The following is a 19313-nucleotide window of genomic DNA, read 5'->3' as shown; positions in this document are numbered from 1 at the left end:
TGAACTCAGTATGGTGATTTTTTTCTGTCTGAAAGAATTACTGAATCAATTTTAGAAACATACCAGTGGGAAAGTTGATATATTTATTATTTAGTTCCAGATGTGGTGTTTTTTGAAGGGCAGAGTATTAATTTTGTTAATGGTTTTTGGTTATTTTTTACCATCATTTTAGAGAAATATTTACATTTCTTTTCACACGAAAGTGTTCTGTCCTTTAATTTCTGTAGAGAATAGAGACTGTGGATCCTTTAAGCACTACCAAGTAGAATCTGTGGGAGACTATAATATGGTATCTGTCTAGCTTGTTTCTGTATATCCAGCTTTCATTTTGTTCAAAAGTTTGAGTAAAAAGCACACTGTAGATACAAGAAGTTCACAAAATTGCAGCAAAGACTAAGAAAAAGGCATTTTTTTTTAAAAAAAGAAACCCCCAGTTTTTTATTGTGCACAAATCCCACCCCTGTGTGGATATGGGAGCGTTTGGAGTGCAGTGCATGGCAAGTCCAAGGCATTTTGTGCATTATAGAAGCTCAAATAGTTCCTGTGATATCTTTCCTTTCTTGCTGCAACAGAAGTCATGACAGAAATTGTGGGGTTTGGGGTTTTTCAGAGGAAAGAAAAAGGGGGGGATTGATGTTCAGAGCTGTTCACAGCTGCTCATCACGTTCGGTGGGTGGATGTAATGAAGAGCTTCTCCCCACTGCTGTGTCTGTGGAAAGTCAGTTTTTTGCAGGATTTACCATCTGAATGGAGTCAGTGACAGAATTTCGCAGAAGATATTTAATATTTTCTCTGCATGGATTTATTTTAAGTTCCTGACAAGACTGCAGGAAAGGAGCTTAAGGGAGACAACTCCTGACTAAGTGGAAAATTGTTTCTTATTCCTTACATCTTCCCTTTCACCTTGTCTTACGTGCAAGGGTAAGAGACTTGCTGCTGGTAATCACGTTTATCAGTTGTGCTGTTAAACAAAGCTTCTTATTTCCCTCAGGTGCATTCACGTCAGAAAAACTTCCAGAATTGCCTTGTAACTGTCCTGTGCCTTGTCACCCCGTGCAGGCTCTGCATTGTTACAGCAGCCCCGCTCTGCTCATAACTTAAACCAGTTTCTGAAATGCACCTTTACCACTGCTGCTTCTTGTTAAGTTGGACAGCTCTGCTTTCCAGCTTATAGGAGTTATTTTCCAGTTGCATTGTCCTTTTGTTACCTATGTATTTCCTTATTGAAATGATTGGCATCACCCAAATGATTTGGCAAGAAGAAAGAGCCAAGTAGGTAATATTTAACATTTTTCTCTGTAGCTTGTCACCTGAATTTCTTAGAGAAGAAAGTTTGTCTGACAATGCAAAAGAGTAAAAGAAAGTATGTACTAATGCTTCTTAGGATCCTCCTGGTTTTGCCAATACTATGTCATGTTTGAAAATGAATTGTTCCAAGTGTCCTGGGCAGCCTGGCTCCAGTGCGTGAACGTTGATTCCCAGGTAGATTACCAACCCCTGTAATTGAAACAGCCCCCAGAACTGTGCATGCCTGGCAGCTTTTATCATCCCTGGGACTCTGAGGGCTTGACAAAAGAGATAAGCCTGTAAGAAATGAACTGATTCTACCTCAGGATTTATGTTTGCGTAATTAATAGATGACCTGATAAGGGGCGTGTTTCTTCTTTAGAAAGTCATCTCCTGTTATATCAAGTGATCAAGTTTGTTTCTGCTTATCACTGAACATTTTAAAATTTTCTACACTCCCATATTTTTATTAGATTGAAGAATAATTTTTGAGGGTGTAAAAGTGACACCCTAGTTCTGCAGTATGTATTTCTTTGATTTCGTCAGCTGCCTGAAGATTTGTTGGTGATGGCACATACAGAGATTAGAAAGTTACAGAATCTCAGGCTGAACATCTCTGGGTGTGTCAGAAAATTTGAGATGTGTCTCAGTAGAGTTTTAGCATGCAGGAATTATAATATTCAAGGCATAGTTTCTCCTTCCTGTTCCTGCCATAAACAAAGCTGTTTACCAGTAGTTGTGGATGAGACTTTCTTGAGAGGGTGTGAGAGTAATACTGCTTGGAGTATCAAATTAAGTAAATTAAGTCAATAAGTTAATAATTAAGTATCAAATAATCAAGTTAACTGACAGGAAAAATACCATCCATAATACTAATTCATAATAATGAAATTAATATTCATGATATTGAAGCAAATTCTGTGAAAGAATTTAAGTAATTCTAGTTTTTTCCCAACTTTTTTTTTAACAAACAAGCTTTTGGTACTGTGACAAAAAGATGAATAGAAATTCTACCTATGTTTTCATTTTGGATCTTTTCTTGGTCAGTTTCTAAGCAAGATAATTTTTTACTTCACTTAATCAGTTTTTTATTTAGCACATACAGTTATTCATCTCAGTGTAGTGTGGCTGAAGAAAATAATGGGAATAAAATATTCCTTCTGTGAGTTTCTTGCTATATTAATTATATATATAAATATATTATAGCTATTTCTTGCTGTATTATAAACAACTTGTGTGATTTCTGAAACAACTTTATGATCTGATCTGTGGCTGGCATTGTATTTTACTTGAAGATGAATTTGTAAATAATTCAGCTTTAAATGGGAGAGGTTTCTTTTATAACTAGCCCTGCTGCATGAAGCACTGGGGAGTCTGATTCAACAGTTTAGAAAAGCAATTACAGACTATGCCAAGTCTTGCTTTTGCTCGGGGTTTTACTTCAGTTTGTGCCTCTAATTGAAGATCTTTTCTAAGGTGCAGAGCTCTGAATTTTATATTTACTTGCTGTAGGTGTATGCACTGATTTCAGTGATGTTGAAACATGAGTGTCTAGTTGGGACTTGAGAAAGATACTCAGATTAATGGAGTTCAAATGTAAATGTTATTAACAAAGATTAAAAACAACAGAATGAAAAGCAATTTCAGAGGGAACGAATGAAAAGTTGGGCAGAGTTAACATCAATATTGATTTAGAACTATAAATACATGAATAATAAATACCACTTCTTTCCCCCTTCCAACATCTCACACGCATTCTATGACAAAAGTTTATTCCTCTAGAAAATAAACAGGAGCTTTGAATGTTGTTCCAAGGAGAAGGGGGTGAGTGAGGGAGCATATTTGGTCCCTGGTTTAATCCTTTTCCTTATCCTACTGCCTGGAGAAGAATGACTTTGGCTGTGTATATTTTATGAAAAATCTGACATGAATTTATTTCTACAAAGGGTCCTTCATGTCCTGGTGTATCCTTAAACAGAGACCTTGTATGGCTTTTCTCTTTTCAGCTATGTCGTTCACCCTAATAAGAGACATTAATGTGCCTAAACTTGTTAAAATCTTTTGCCTACCAGAGCACTAAATGCTGCCACGTGGGTTTTCTAACTGATTGCATACATGTGAAGAATTAAAAGCTTATTTTTAAAGAATTGCAAAATTAAGAGAACGATGAATGAAAGAGCAAAAATTACTGCAGATAAAAAAATTCAAAGCACTGTGCATTCATCTTATCATTAAATGGAACAGCAGCAATTTGTGAACTAATTTTAATTTCCAGTAAGGAACACCATTCATTAGAACAGAATCCTTTTTATGGAATAAAAAGCTGCCTTCCTGAAAGGCATGTATCCTCACTTGATGTGCATTTATGCTCCTAGTTCTATCTAATAACCATTACAGCTTCACAACTGAATACGAGGGGTTTATTTCCTCCCTTGATGGACGTCACTTGTACAGAAATGGTCTGGGAACAAGGCTGCTTTATGGGGGGGGGACTTTTATGCAGTGGGAATGTTCAGTATTTAATGTGCATTAAACATCAACTGATAATTCTCTTGCAGGAGCTGCACTGCAGAGTCTCTTAGAGCAGCTCCTTGGGAAGGTGCAAATGTTCCCAGAGCAGGATCTGGGCATCTGGAAAGGGCTGGGAGCTGTGCCCCTGGCTGTGACTGAGCAGCAGGACAGCAATTCCACCTGCCCCAGAGTGCTGAGACAATGGCAATGGCAGGGATGCTCCTGGCATCTCTCAGCACTTGGGATTTCCTCCTGGCTTCTCAGGGAGGAATAATTCCCTTCAAGTGTTTGGAGATGTCGTTTTTAGGAAAGCCTGGAGTTTTTTTGGAACTTGAAATGTACTAGTGCCTTAATTTCTGTAGGAAAATGTACATTAATATCTGAAGTTGCTCATGAACAGGAGATTCTCATAAATAACCCCATGGGGAAACATTTCTGGGGCCTTTGTGTATGTCCCTGCCTTTGAAGTAACTATCTTCTGCCTGAATGTATTTAAATGTGGTTTAAAGGTAGAGGCATTTCTCAGTGCTTTGGGAACTGGAAGAGAGAACCATTCAATGATTTTTCCAATTCCAGGTCACATATAAACCTTCGAAGAGGTTGATATACCTGCCTTTTCTTGCAAAATATATATATATATAAAATTTTCTTTCTTGCTAGCTACAAAAATGACATTTGAAAACAGCTTAATTTGTAAGTGCAACTCTTGACTAAAGGAGAATTATGGTTATTTATCCATATAAAATACTTTTCCTAAGTAAGCCCTGTAATGCTGTACGGCTTCTGCCTTACAGTTAATTTTAGTATATAAATTGTTCATGTCTCAAGGAACTTTTTGAAGCAGAGCATGCATTTAAGTGCCAGGAATACCTTTTTTTTTGCCCTGCTACAGACTTATGTCAATTTGAAGTGATTGGTAATGAGTTATTAAAATGTTCTTAGGAGTAGCCACCTTGTACTACTGTTCTGTAGGGTCTTATGCAAATTGATTAACGTGAGCAAAGAAAAAAGTATCACATGGGTGGTGTACTTCACATTTTGCATCTAGGACGCTCTGTTCTAAGTTTTTGTAGCTCTAAGACAGCTAAATTTGTGATTTGGGTATTAGATTTGAGATTCCAGTGATTTGCTTGGCTGTTTGACAGCCCCCGAGTCTGCATGCCCCAGATTTGCATTATTTTGTATTGCCCCAAATGCAAGAAAAAATCCCTAAAATGCACTTTTGAAAAGGAAATTGACAGTGTATCATTTTCTGAGAGGTTACATTTAAAAACCTTTTATCTCTGAACACTCGCCTGATATTTAAATGGGGCTGCCACAGCAACCAAGACACACTTGATTAAACTGCTCGTGCTTGTAATTCTGAGAAGTACATCTGAGGGGCTGCAGGATTTCATCAGCACTGGCAGAAAATCCCCCTGCTGAAAGCACGGCGATAGAAGATAGGAAGAATTAGTTTGTACAAATAATCTGCTTTTCTTTTCCAAACTAGAGGCTTTTTTAGAAAATTCAGGGCATTGGTGAATGAACAGAGTTTTTCTTCTCCATTTTTGCATTGCTAATTGTTTAAGCTCGTGGCATCTCAGCAGTTTGAATCCTATTGAAGAACTGACCCAGCCAAGTTAAAAATCAGATTACAAGCAATTTGGGCTATATTTAGTTACGTATATTCAATTGACATTATTAAGCTATAGGGGAAAAAAATACCAGTATTTGATGCTGTTGAGCTCAAATGTACTTAAGTTGTTTACTTAGTCTTTAGAGAGTGTGTCTCCCCAGCACATAAATGATCCTGTGTGCAGAGCTGCCTTTTTATAAGTACCAGTTTAAAATATTCAGCAGGTCAGAAATATGGCCAGGACCTTTTGCAGTTAGAGGGCACAACATCAGCAACACATTCTGAAATCTCAGTCCTCAACAACACTCATGCAAACAACCCCAGAAGCTGAAATTTTATTTATTTATTTATTTGGCAAGCCTGTTGTTCACTGACAGTCATGATAGAACTGTTGCCATTCAATTTGATTTCCACTGAGAAATGTCCTCTGTGGTCCTGTGGCATTGACTAGCCCCTTCACTTACCTAATTCTTCACCCTGGAATAAAAAAAAAAAACAATAATCCCCCCCACTAAAATGGCTTTGAAGTATTTGCATGGCTGGTGTCACGTTTGGTGTGAGTGGATGTTTGTCATGAAGGTCAACACCCATAATTGAATTAAGGTGAGGTTAAATGTGCTGATTCTGCTGCAGATAAATATTCCAGAGCTGCAGCTCATTACCCCCTTGTGTTTGCTGGGATGTGCAGCAGGTGAATGCTGTGAATCTTTGGACAAAGTTAACTTATAAAAATATATCACTGAAAAAAGGCAAATCATTTTGCTGTCCTAATAGAATGACTCTCCTTTTCTGGTCCTGACTGAAACCAGTTGTGTTTGGTTTGTGATGTAATACAGTAAATGGCACTGTTGCTAATTATTGTCCCAAATAATCATCTTTCTAAACTGGGGAGGGGGGAAAGATCAATCAATTTGTCATGATCCCATTACAAACCTAATTGCAGAATTGCAGTGCAGATTTTTACACTGGGCCATTTAAAGGGAAATGCTTTCCCTTCATCTACTCTGGTGCTTTGAGCATGCATGGTTACTAAGCTGTAACCCTTGTAGAATTAGATACTTCCCAATTAAAGATGAATTTAACCTTGTGGAAAAACAACTTTAATCTCCTTCTGCTTGGCCAGGTCCAGTTTCCCTGCTGAGAGACAGGATAGCATGAACATTGTAGGAGATGGCTGAGGAATGAAGGTTTGAGCAGTCATAGCCTTCGTTTTTCTGCCCCCTGCTTTGTTTATTCTGAGGAAATACTGAGAGATACATGAGAGGTAGTGGTGGAAGGGACTGTCATTCTGTCTGCTGTTCAGTCTGTAAGGTTTCAAAGTCAGTGTGGGATTACAAGGGTTTCTTGCAGGGTGTGTGGAGTGGCAGGTTTATCTTGGACCAGAGCACCACACAATCATTTCCAAACCTAAAGCACCTCCTTTGTTTTACTGCCTCTCTCTCTCTCAGCTTTAATGAGCCATGGTGAAGCTTTCTGGGATGAATGTGGGTGATTCTTTGTGTGTGTGGTTTTTTAATCACACCAAGTAAGAAATTTTCCTTAAGGTATACTGAAATTCTGTATTTTCCTCTGTGGTGCACTAAGCATCAAAAGAATTGTTAGTCTGTTTTTATTGCAGACCATCAAGTACCAGACGTGCTGTTTAGATATTTCATGTGAACTATTTTGTTTGATGGAGCCTGCGTGTTGCTTAGTGAAATGGAATTTGAAAAACTTTAAATTGGTCAGGTCTCATCTGGCAAGATTTCAGATGTTTATTTTTATCCTAATGTGAGTTTTTTTACAGTACTTTGCTGGGCTTTTGCTTTGTACCTGGCTTTATTCCCTTTATTATATCTATGTGCTTTAATATCTTTATATCCATTGTTGGGAAAGGAATTCTACCCAGGCCTGCATAATTGATCATGAGATACTCCATTCTTTTATGAACAAAACACGATATAAGCCAACAGAGAGACATTAGTAAATCAGTGTTTCAGTGCTTGACCAGTAATGTGAAAATTGCTGATTTGCTTTGAGACAAGAATGAGCCTCAGACTACAGGCTGCCTTAAGGGTACGAACACAGCATGATGAGAGGTAACAATATGTTCAGTAGGATAAGGGATCATTCAGGTCCTTCAGGGGCTGGTGGGAAATCCATTTTTATCTACCTGCTTCAGAGAGAGTCTGTGACAAAATTTAGTCTATCAGCTAAATTACCAGACAAAAGAATCAGTAAATAATGCACATACAAAGAAGAGAAATACTGAAGGGTTGTGGATCAGGAATCAAGACCTCTGACAGTGTGAGAAAAACTTTGGAGAAGTGTGGGATACTATAATGGAGAAAACCAGTAATGGACTGTGCATCTGGGAGGATGTGGTTTATGGCAAGATAAATCGTGCACTGCCTGCTCTTTATGAGGTAAAAATCCAGAAGGCAGGCACAGTAGGAAATGCAGTATAAACAGTACGTTCTCATAAAGTAAAATTAATTAATTTGAATATTTGCTAAGGGTGTGTTCTTTATTTTGGTGTGTAGAGGTGGCATTGTGTGTTGATTTCATGGCTTTTATGTTTGTATAGATGCCATTCACCAAAGAAGTCAGGCCAGTCTGCCAATTGTTGGACAGAGTTGAAAGTAAGGCTGGCAGGGTGATGGGATCTCACAGAAATGAGCAGGCCTGGGGGGAGGAAAAGTAAAAGAAGTATATAGAGACAAAAAAAAAAAAGGAAAGAAAAATGCTAGTAATTCATCTTCATGAAAAATCCTGTTTTTTAATAGAAATACTGAATCCATGGACTAACTTAAAATTTTGTGCTTATATGCCCTCAGTCATGTCTAATAAAAGCTTTTTTTGAACTTTCCCAGATGGTGAATTTCCCCAGTTCATCTGGGTTTTCAGGGTCAGCTGGGACTCTTTTTGTTACCTTAATGTTGCCCTTTAAAGGGGTTTTCTCTTCTTGTTTCCCCCTCATTCAGATGTGTGCAGAAAGAATTAAATCTCTTTCCTTGCCATACTCAACAGTGCTTTTTAAAGAGCTTTCCACTCCCTATCACATAATATTTCTTTATTTTTTTTTCCTCTTTGATCCATCTTAAAGCAAAGTGAAAATGCTTGCTGTGTTCCAGGTGATAACTATAGGATTATATAGGTATAATCTTTACTTGGATTGAATTTGAAAAGCACCTAATAATGTGTCATGTTTTATTGCATAATGTTCATTTCTTTCACAGCTATTTGATGTCAGTAAAAAAAAAAGTGACAAATCCCTTTGGAAAATGATCCTTTGTATTTTTACTGGCCTGGACTAAGGCAGAGTTTTCATAAAGTTAATAGTTTAAAATACAAGAACTTTGGAACATTATAAAGGAAAATTGTGTTATGCAAAGCACAGTATCAATTTTCTTTGACAGTTCATTTCTACCTTCAGATTTTCATTCCTTTTTACGAAGGAAGGGCCTGATATGAGGAGACATAAGATGATATTGATTCTTTCATACTGGGTTATAGTAAGAATTCTGTGAACAGAAGTGTACAAATAATCTGTACATTCCATTGTAGTGTGAATAGAGGAAGAAATTGGTAAATGTCAGATGGGGAGGCACAATGATGGCAACAGGTGACAATCAAGAACCTCCAGTTGCTTATTTTTCTAACTTTTATTTGTTGAAAAACATATATTCTGTAGATTTTATAGCATGAACTATGTACGTTTAATTGCAGACGTTTGATTGGAGATCTGTGTTGGATTTTTGGTTTAATCCCTAAGATGATGTGGCTGTGCCACAGGAGGGAGCTCTGTTGTGTTCTGCACCTTGAGGACAGCACCTGAAATTGTGCTGCAGAGCCTGAGGAAGATGGAGAGAGGACTGGGGACAGGGAAGGAGGAGAGAATAAAAAGAGCTTGTGTTGGCTGGCTGGGGAGAGAGAACTTTCTGACAGCAGTCTGCACAGCACATGAAAATTATATAGGAGAAAAAAATCATGTGCAAGATTCCAAAGAATAAAGTTCTATGAACAGAACTCTACTTCTGTACATCTAACAGAAATTTAATGGCTCCTTGATTGTGAATCACTGCCTGAGGGACACTGGGCTTTCATCTTTAAGTTTGTATTAAATCAGGTTGTCCAGATTACTGAAAGATATTTTTGTAAAGGATTGTGCTTTATTAGAGTGATAATCTATTTGAAATCCATCCTTTAATTATTGTATGCTTATTTTAAAATCAGAAATTGAAGGGAGAGTGCTCTCTATAAATCCCTGGAGCTGCAGCTTTAGATACCAAAATCAAACTGTCCTGAGGAACTCCTTTAGCAAAATGTTGTTGTTGATGGAACTGCTTTTTGCCCTCCACACTTCTCCACACTTCAAATAGAAAATTTGTTTTTAAAGCTCAAGTGTTTTGGAGGGGAAGGATGTCACTGAGCAACAAGAGGTGCCTGTGAGTAAAGGAAACCTCGATTTCAGATGCTGATTGCCCTGTGGTTCTGCTCTCGGCTTTTCCCTCTGGCCAGAACAGTTGTTTAAGGAATATTCTCAAGTGTCTGTTGTCTGAGATGGAATTTTGAGGGGTGACTTCACTTTCCTGACTTTTCCTTGGTTTAATCCCAGTCACTGGGGACAAGGCTGTTTGTGTGCAGGCAGTGGTGAACTTCTAGCAAATAATTGCCCAATAAGTTATTAATCCCAAAAACATGGAACCATTTCTGGATAGAAAAGAGGAGTGGAAGGACCTACACCCCTTCACTCAAACCACATATGATGTGTGGTTTTATGTAGGCACCTGGTATTGAAAATGTTACTTAGGTGCAAAATAAACTCATTTTAGTGCAGTTTTTCACTTTCATTTTCTCCTCTGCTTGGGTTTGTGAACACTTCATTAGAGCAGTTGTTTGCACTAAGCAAATCTCTCAAATTTGAATAAAGTTATTCTATGTTGGGTTTTTTCCTCAGGTGACATAAAATTCCTTTTCCTCCTTGATTTGGAACATCTGGGCTCTTGAAACATTATCCAATCAGCAGTTTGTCACATTTCCCAAAACAAATTGAGGACTTGAGACATTGCAGCACTAAAGGAAACCCAGAAATACAGGGAGCTATGTCTCTTTTCCATCCCCAGCCTTTACCAGAAACTTTCTCTCGATGAAGGAGCCATCAGATCTCCTGATTGAAGCTTGTGCAAACCGGGTGCAACTGACAGCTCAAACATCCCTCCCTTCATTAAACCCGGTGGAGGTGAGCAAAAGCTGCCTGATCAAAGAGAGAGGGAACGTGGCTGCAGTTCCTGTGAAAGATTTAGGGCACACAGAGCTGTAATTATTGTTTAAGGCATCTGATTGTGTGATCCAAAGCTCATATAATATTTCTAGGAGTGGCCACCTTGCCAGGCTTCTGCTGAAGTACCTATTAACACTTTTTTATTGTTGCTAGAACGTGTCAACATGTTGTGGTATTTGAAACAGTCACCACTAATTTGAATATAATATGCAAAACAAATTTTACAGCAGCATTTTGTTTGTACAAGCTGCATTTTTGTTGTTTTCTTTCTTGTTTTTATTCATCTAAAGAGATTTTTATCTAATTGTTCTCCAGGGAAGGGATGCTACAAATCCATTACTCAGGCAACATTTTCTGTTTGATATGTGCTTGACTATCATATTTTCTGTGTTGCCTTCTAATTAATGCAGGAATAGTGATTAATTGTTTGCCACCACAAAAAAATAAGAGATTTGAGTTTGGACCAAAAGCTACAAATACTGCTCTTCATACTGTTTCAAATTATTTAAAAATCAAAATACCACAAATGAGAATTAAGAACTAGATGGTTTCTATCATCAGGCAGTATGAAGGCAGTTTCAAAGTTCAGGTGCCTTCATCAGTGGAAATAGTGTTGCTTTCTCCAGGATGAAAAGTTGGGGTTGCTTTCAGGGTTTTAGTGCTTTTAAAAACTCTTTTGATCTTTCTGTCCTCTCCTAAAAATGGGAGTATGGAATTTGGGAGATATTTCCCTGTCATAATTATGGAAAAAAACCTTCTGAAGTCATCAACTTTCTTTTTCTTTGAATAATAGAACCTAGAAGTGGTTCAGGTTAATTTAGGTTAATGCCTAGCTCTAATTTTGGAGTGGGATTTTTTGGGGTTTTTTTTTGAAATAAGATCTTTCCTTCTCTAGCCTGCAGCTTTAGAAATTTTGCCTTTTGTGTTCTCTTTGGAGAGCCAAGTGCTCTTATTTACTTTTCAAGTTTTCTTCTTTTGGCTACCACAGGAAATTCCTAAATTGCCACCCTCAGTCTTTGAGCCAACTTTCCCAGTATAAAACAGTTTGAGAATCAGCCTGTGGAGTTTGCTCCTTGGACTGAATATTTTATAAAGTAGCCCTTGTTTATCAGGTTTTACCCAGAGACTTCCTCTGGGGCTTTCAGAGAAATGAGCAGTGATCTTTGTGTGCTTGTTAACAGAAGCATAAATAAAAAAGTAATATTGAAATGATGTTGACAAAAGCTTCCTCCTGTGCACAGCAATGTGGTGGAATCAATGGAAATTGTCTTTTCATTATTGAGAAGTTTGAATGCTGCAAAGTTAGGAATTGATGTGCTTGCTTAGAGCTGGGAGTAAGTAAACACTGACAGATTTTTTAGTGTTTACAAGATGAAAGTTTTACAGCCATTAAGGGACAGGTCAGAAAGCTTCATCTTAAATAACATGAACTTAAGTGGGATTCTGAGATTTTGGGACAGGGAGCAGGTCACAGCCAGGGTGGTTCTTGGATGGTGGGTGATCTTTCTGTGCTTCATTTCCATGAACACAAAACCCACTGGAATCCTGTCTTTTTACAATGAGTGCAGTTGTGTTACATCGTTCTGATGGTTAATGATGATTTCAGGTACTAATGGAACAAAGGGAGAGAAAGAGCCCTCCTTGCTCCAAGACGGCTCAGAATCCACTGTTCTTCTGTGTTTTGGTTTGTTTGGGCTTTTTCCTGAGCTGTTCTGTCAAATGCTGAATGATGAGGTAATTTGCTCCGTAATGAGAAAGAAATTCTCACACTGAGCTTTTTATGGGTATTTTATTAGGGAATCTTTAAGCTTTTCAGAAGTACATGATTTTGTGTACACAGATGGAGCGGGGCTCCTGCTATGGATCTTGGTTTCTTTGGGTTCTCATTTGGGTAGAGTGAAGTGCATTGCAATGAAGATTTCTGCAATTTATTTTTTTTGTTGTTGTTGGGTTTTTTTTGTTTTGTTTTTGCAAAGGTGTCCAACAGGAAGAAAAGATTAGGGATATGATTGTGATTCATAATTATCTGTGTATGCTCCAGAAGTTTTGGCTGCTGTGCAGTCACAGAGATGCATTATGGATGTAGTGTGAGTGATAAAATTGTTAGCATGTGTTTACATCCTGATAGCAGGTGAAAATAGAGCCATCAGTGTAAATGACTTACTGCTATTAAAGCTGAATTTCTGTCTTCAGTTAGTAAGTTCTGTTTGTATTTCCACAGTTCAATTTGAAGAATGCTGTATTATGAATGAGCTGGGAGATGAGAAACTAAGAGCTCTTGTGCATCCTTCATTAAAGATGACACTATTGAATCAAACTTTCTCTTCTAACTGGTTAAAAGGGATGGTTCCTCAGGCCAGAATCCTGCTCTGCAACAATTTGCAAGAGTTTTAAAGTGCAGGATTTTTTTTTGGAATGCAGTTGGTGTGCCTGAAATACTTGTAGTAAATTTATACACTTGGTGGCAATTCTCATTAAAAATCATTCAAAAAGTATTTGAGTCCTTGTTGAAGTATATTTCTTTTATATTAGTGTAGATAAGTGTGCCTTCTCTACTATATCTATATTTTTACTCTGTATTTTTGAAAGATGCATTAAGGGAAGAACTTATTTATATTGGGAATAGTAAATTAATTACCAGTTTTCCTATTGTAAGTTATAAGTAATTGTTGGTTTTTGGTTGGGTTTTTTTAAACTAGTGAGTCATAAAACCTGTAGAATCAGTTAGAAATGTACCTAAAAAGCAAATGTACAGGAAATCATGTGGAGAGTGATGATAAGCTGTGTTTGTTTTCCTAGTGATGCTGTGCTATCTTTGAGAAGGGTTTGTAATCAATATTAGCTTCAGTGTACAGAGCAGAATAAGAAACCTTGAGACATTCAGTAAAACTGAAGTTAACTGGAAAATAAGTAGATCAGATATTTAAATAAATAAAGTTTAGGTGCCTTTGCTTTCCAGACTTGTAGAAAATTCCAGGCTGATTATCTTTTACCTCCTTGTTACAGTGTTAATGCACAGATTATGCAAAATCCACTGATTCCTTCCCTTTAGGTTGAGTAGGTTTATAAATGAGAACAACTTCCCCCTGCAGTCCCAGAGGGCCTTGGTTTCCTTTTGTTCTCGTGCTTTTGCCCTCCACCAGGAGTGAACCCACCTAGAGCATGATCCCAGGTGCCTATTTTGGAAATGAGTTCTTTTGTGTCAACACAAACTTTGGGGAACTGAGCATTCCATGAAAATGGAGTTCCCCTGGAATGCTGCTCCCTGTTCTCCTGTGAGCAGCAGCTGCAGGGCCGTGGCACACAGAACCTGCAGTCCCTCCCTGCAGAGTGCTCAGAACTTTCTGGCAGCTCTCCCCTCTGGGTTTCTTCCATCTGCTGGAGCTATCAAAGGCATCAGCTGGGTGGCCTGGTTTTGTTGTGCTGTTTCAGATCTGTGGTGAACATCCCTTCAGTTCCATTTCTGTGTAGTGCCTGTGGCCCTGGAGAGGGGCTCCTGAGCTGCTGGAGGTGCTGCAGTGGGTTCCTGGAACCGTGGCAAAGTGACCAGCGTGGCTCCTGCTGTGGCTCGTGCACCGCTGATGTCCTCTCATTTGCCCTGCACATGCTGACAGCTGTGGCTTTATTAACTTTTATTCAAGTTACTGAGACACTCATGTGAAATCCACAGCAGATATTACACTAGAAGTGATGACTTAACCCCCAGCTGAACTGAGGTCTTCAACCTTGATTTCTCTGATCCCATTTTTCGTCTATGAAAATGGAGAAAAACAGTAGAAAACATGGAAGGGTAAAGGTAGGGGTCCTCATATGGACTTAAAGAAATAATTTCTCCTATAATTAGTGATTAGTGATTTTTTTATCTCTGACATAAAGTGGTAGCACAGCAGCATATTAAGGTTTACATCCATTGTTTGCTTACATTATTTTAGGCTTTGCATGGGGTGTCTGATAGCTTTTGCAGTGAAGTATTGGCATAGAATTCTCTTAAGGTTATGAAAGAAACTAAGAAATATGGTTATGTGGAAAAAACCAGCTTCTGAATAAAGTACTTTCTACTAATTGAACAAGCACCTTTAGACTTGTTAGTGAAAAAAATCTGTCATTTTTGGTTTGGTGTAGAAAGGTGAGAAAGAAACCATGTTTAGAGTTTTTAAATGAGCACGCAGTAAAGCTTCAATCTCTGTTCAGGAAAACTGCTGGAATTAAGTATTGCTATTACACAGAGTTGAGATACCTTTGATTCCTCACTGATTTTTTCCTGAAACAGTTTAGACATATCTGGCTCTGCTCCCCTGGAATTGCTCTGTTGACTGAATTAGTGCATTTCAAGAGGATGTTTTAAGCTACTAATACTTTATAAGAAGGAAGGTTGGGTGAAGCAGATGGAGTGTGACAGTAACTTTGTTCATATTGCATGGTCTGTGCCTGGGAACTATTGTCTTTACAGCTCTGACTTGTCTTCTTCAAAATGAAGCATAGTTGAAATACTCAATTCTCTCCTTGCTCTCATCCCATTCATCCGTCTTGCTGGCATCCCCTTGTCTTGCAGGCCATGTGTTAAAGATATTTCTGATTTGTGGTTTGGTACTTAATAGATAAAAAATAATAATGTTGAAATCACAGTGTGTATTTCTACAGTGGTGCTTTAAAATATCTTCTACTTTCAGTAGCAGTATTGGGGTTTTTTAGTGCTTACTGTTGTTATTTCTTATGTGAATGTGCAACCTGAGTGGAGAACTAGGAGCTTTGTCTCCAAGAATTGGCTGCAAATCTGGAATTGTCAAAGTATTTTTCTTTTTTCAGACTTTTTGGTCATTTTTGGTTTTGTATTATATTATGTAAGATTGTTTTCAAAGGATCCACAAAATCAATTTGTGCATTTATATATATTTGTATTTCTTTTTAGTATTTTTGGTGAGTTGCTCACGACAGCAGTCTGCTGACTCTAAGGCAATTCATGTTTTTCTGAAATTTTTAGACTGTGCTCAATAATTCAGTAATGTGCCATTATTACCTATTTAATGTATTCTTTCCATTAAACTTTCATTTCCTTTGGTGCAGTTAAATGTCACTGAAGACTGAACCGTACCAGGTTTATCTTGTTGAGATGAGCGACTCAACAGTCCTAGCTTGAAATTCTGATCAAGCAGCTTAAACTTGTTTTCAGTAAACTGAGAATGAGGTATTGCCACTGCTGTGGCACTACACAGGCAGGTATTACTCTTTCAAAATCTTGATTTTAGGTATTAATATCCATCACTGTGTTGGTTTCTGTCCCTAAATGAACATTATGAGCTGCCAGCTTTGCTCTTACGCCACTGAGGCTTTAGGCAGGAAGAGAGGATTGCTTGGAAAAATTTGTATTAATAAAGTTTTCAATCATGCTTTTAGGAACCAAGTTTTAAATGATTATTTATGTACTCTCCCATTAGTTAAAATGGGAAAATCCAGGTGGAATATTAGGTCTCTTTCCAGTGGAAGGTATTTTTTTCAGCTTTGTGTGCTTGCTTGTAGCTTGTGCAGTGGCAGCTTTTTAGGTACTCAGCAGCATCCGGATGCTACAGAAACATTATCAATAGAACATCCACCTGCATTTCCATGCTTTATTCTGCAATTTGCTGACTGTTTCCTGGAGCATCACTTTTGGGTTTAGTCTAATGTCAAAAAGAAATGGATTTTTTTCCCCGATTTCTCTGTGTGTCTCTGTCCCCTGTTCAGTTTGCAGGCTGCTTGTTGCTTTGCAGAGAGCCTGGGATCTCAGAAGTGCTGTGTAATTAGAAATGTGGTAGCAGGCAGCTCTCCAGAGAGGGGGGAAGGTCTGGGGAAGGCTGGAGCTCTGCTGTGTTGACAATCAGAGCCCGCGTGGATGGGAGCTGTTACAGGGAAGAGCCGCGGAGAGCCGGGCTGCAGCGCTGCTGCGGTGCAGGGAGTAACTCGTGTCTTTTATTCTTGGGGTTTGATATGTGCAGCAAGCACTTTCATCAGCTTCAATTCACTATCAGCAGAACTGGTTTAATCCTGTAGCAGCTGTGTTTTTCCCAGTGATTTGTGACTTTGTGGCGCTAAGCAACCCCACAGAAGAAAAGAGCAGAGTGAAATGTACTTGCTTTGAGGCAAACTAATATTTCCCTTACTAGCTTGCACCCTTCCCCTATTTGCAAAATAATTGTTCAAAAATTATTTTTTTTTTTTTTTTTGGGAAAAAAAGCACCACATTTTTCTATTTAAAAGCATTATGTGAAACTTTTAATGATGGCTGCTGGGATGAAAGTCAATCTCAGTCTCATTTTTAGGCTTCCACACTTCCTAAGGAGAGAAAAAAAAAAAGACTTTTGTTGTGCTGTGGTGTTTATCTCACTAATAATTTTTCAAAGCTGTTTGTCGGTTTGCTGGGACAGGTGGGTGGATATTTCATTTTTGTAAGTTCTGTGAAATTACAGAGTTGAGAGTGTGCCTCAAAAAAGTGAACCTAATACAGGCAGCCTGAGGCATGAGCGGTGTGGCTGGGCAGGGAGGATCCCACAGAGAAGAATTTCCTAATAAAAGGCAAAGAAAATTAGCTGTCATACTGTATGATTTTGTCACTGATCGTATGCACGTTCTGCATATAAAATATATAGATGTGAGGTGGGGGACAGGACATCACCTGAGCAGTGAGAGATCACAGATTCTCACAGCAAACTAAATTTCACTGTGTGTTTTTGTAGAATGCATTTTATAAAATTATTCATCTCAGAAATGTCCTTGATACTTATAAACTTTATAGAGCAAGTTGTATTCTCTGTCAGGGGCAAATCGTCACCATTGGAAAGGGACCATTCAATGGAAATGTTGGTATGCACTTGCAGACATGTTAATATTAATGCATAAACATGTCCTGTTTGGAAGCAGAGCAGCACCTGCACATTTTCCAGCTGTGACCTTTGTGCTGAGCTCTCTTTACTTGTGTGCTTTGTTTCCTTTATGTTCTGTGAGATTGTGCATTTGAGTCATTTCCCTTAACAAAACCTCACAGCTTTGCTGAGAGTGCCCGAGAGCAATACGAAAAACTGTCCAACATGCACAACAACATGATGAAATTGTATGAAAATCTGGGAGAATACTTCACCTTTGATCCCAAAGCAATAAGCATCGAAGAATTCTTTGGTGATCTGAGCAACTTCAGAACTCTGTTTTTGGTGAGTAATACCTGCAAAATGTTACATATTTTCTTATATCTTTTTTCTCCCAATTTTAATTCTTTCCTTGTCTCTCTGTTTTTTTCTGTTATCCTTAATTTTGTGGTTTGTTCCATGGCAGGAAATGGGGTGAACATTTCCAGAATTAATTAGATTGTGGTCATGACACATTGTCTTCCAGTTTGTAACTTGGCAACTCAGCTGTGGATGAGGTTGAGACATGTGGGTAGTTAGAAAGTATTTTTAAAATTTTCAAATTTAATTCAACTTCTATGTTTCAGCTATAGAATGAATCAGTTTTAATGGACTTTCTTGGGGTTTAAAATTTGGATACGTGGGCTGTCAGTGGACAAACCAAGTGTAAGGTTTCTTTCTGGTAGACAAAAGATTTTCTCAATAGAAAATGCGTACCAAAAATAGTCTTTCTGAGCTCCCAGAGAAGTAGGGCTGGTTTCTGGCATTCCTTTATAATTTTCGAAAGTGGACAAAATACTTTCCCAGGATACTCTTGTAATGCTACCTGTTGAGTCTAAATAGTTAATTATATCCCTCTGATGCTATGGTCTTTATCATTTTATCTGTCCTTTTATCTTCTAAGCCTATTTTTAAAAAAGTTACTCTGTAATGAAATGGACTTGGACCATAAGTGTGATGGATATTAATTTAACCTGTAGTGCTCCAGTATAAAATGGTGAAATCCAAGGCCTGTGCAGCTTGAGGAGACACCTCCTTTTGCACAGCATCACTTGTGCTTCGGTCACTGCACTTGCTCAGGAGTGGCAGTAATTGTAATTAGGTCTTTGGAGAATTTCTTGACTTATTTTATTCACTGGAGCAGAACCTTGTAGACTTTAGTGACACAAAGGTTCTTGTTCAGGGATCTAATTTTTTCCAGGCACTTGAGGAAGGCCTAAGGCGAACATCAAAAGTTCACAGTAAAGCCTTTTTTTTTTTCTATAAGGGGAAAAAAAAAAATTACAAAAAAGAATCAAGATTTTCAGCAACATTTTGATGCTTGCAAGAAGTTTCCCTGGAGGAAAAATATGCAGAAACTCCTTTAATCTGTGGGATTTACTTTAAAAAAGTAATAACTACTGATAAGAATTCAGGAGCAATCAGATAAGACTGAGGCTAGAGAACATCTCCAAACATTCCCTAGAGCATGCATGTGTATTAAATTTGCCCAGTTCAGATTGCTGTAATACCTTCCTGCTTTCTCTAAGTGGTCCCATTAACTTCTTTTAGTATTTTGGTAATTGGCTGAAGTATAATTCCAAATATTTCATAAATATTGATAACTCATTTCTTCATGTTCATCATTCTTTTATGTTCTTGCCATTGCCTGTCTATTGGTAGAGCTCCTTTCTTGTGCCATGAGCCAGTTTAGTTTAGAGGCTCAAAGGTTCTTCAGATTGCTGGAGCATCACAGGAATTAAGTAAAGTATTTCAGCAG

General features: G+C 38.1%; 1 protein-coding gene across 2 annotated transcripts in view; it reads left to right on the top strand.

Annotated features, from left to right (window-relative positions):
- DIAPH2 (diaphanous related formin 2) overlaps positions 1-19313 on the top strand; it is a 165817-nt gene that overhangs the window by 74327 nt on the left and 72177 nt on the right. For both annotated transcript variants that reach the window (XM_017742337.1, XM_017742333.1), the window contains one exon: positions 17696-17860. In XM_017742337.1, the coding sequence (XP_017597826.1) occupies positions 17696-17860 (165 nt within the window). The remainder of the gene's footprint in view (positions 1-17695; positions 17861-19313) is intronic.

The sequence above is a fragment of the Corvus brachyrhynchos genome, unplaced genomic scaffold, assembly GCF_000691975.1.
Source record: "Corvus brachyrhynchos isolate BGI_N302 unplaced genomic scaffold, ASM69197v1 scaffold220, whole genome shotgun sequence".
NCBI classification, from domain to species: Eukaryota; Metazoa; Chordata; class Aves; order Passeriformes; family Corvidae; genus Corvus; species Corvus brachyrhynchos.
Note: the sequence above shows the minus strand (reverse complement) of the source record. Positions and strands in the feature narration are given on the sequence as shown.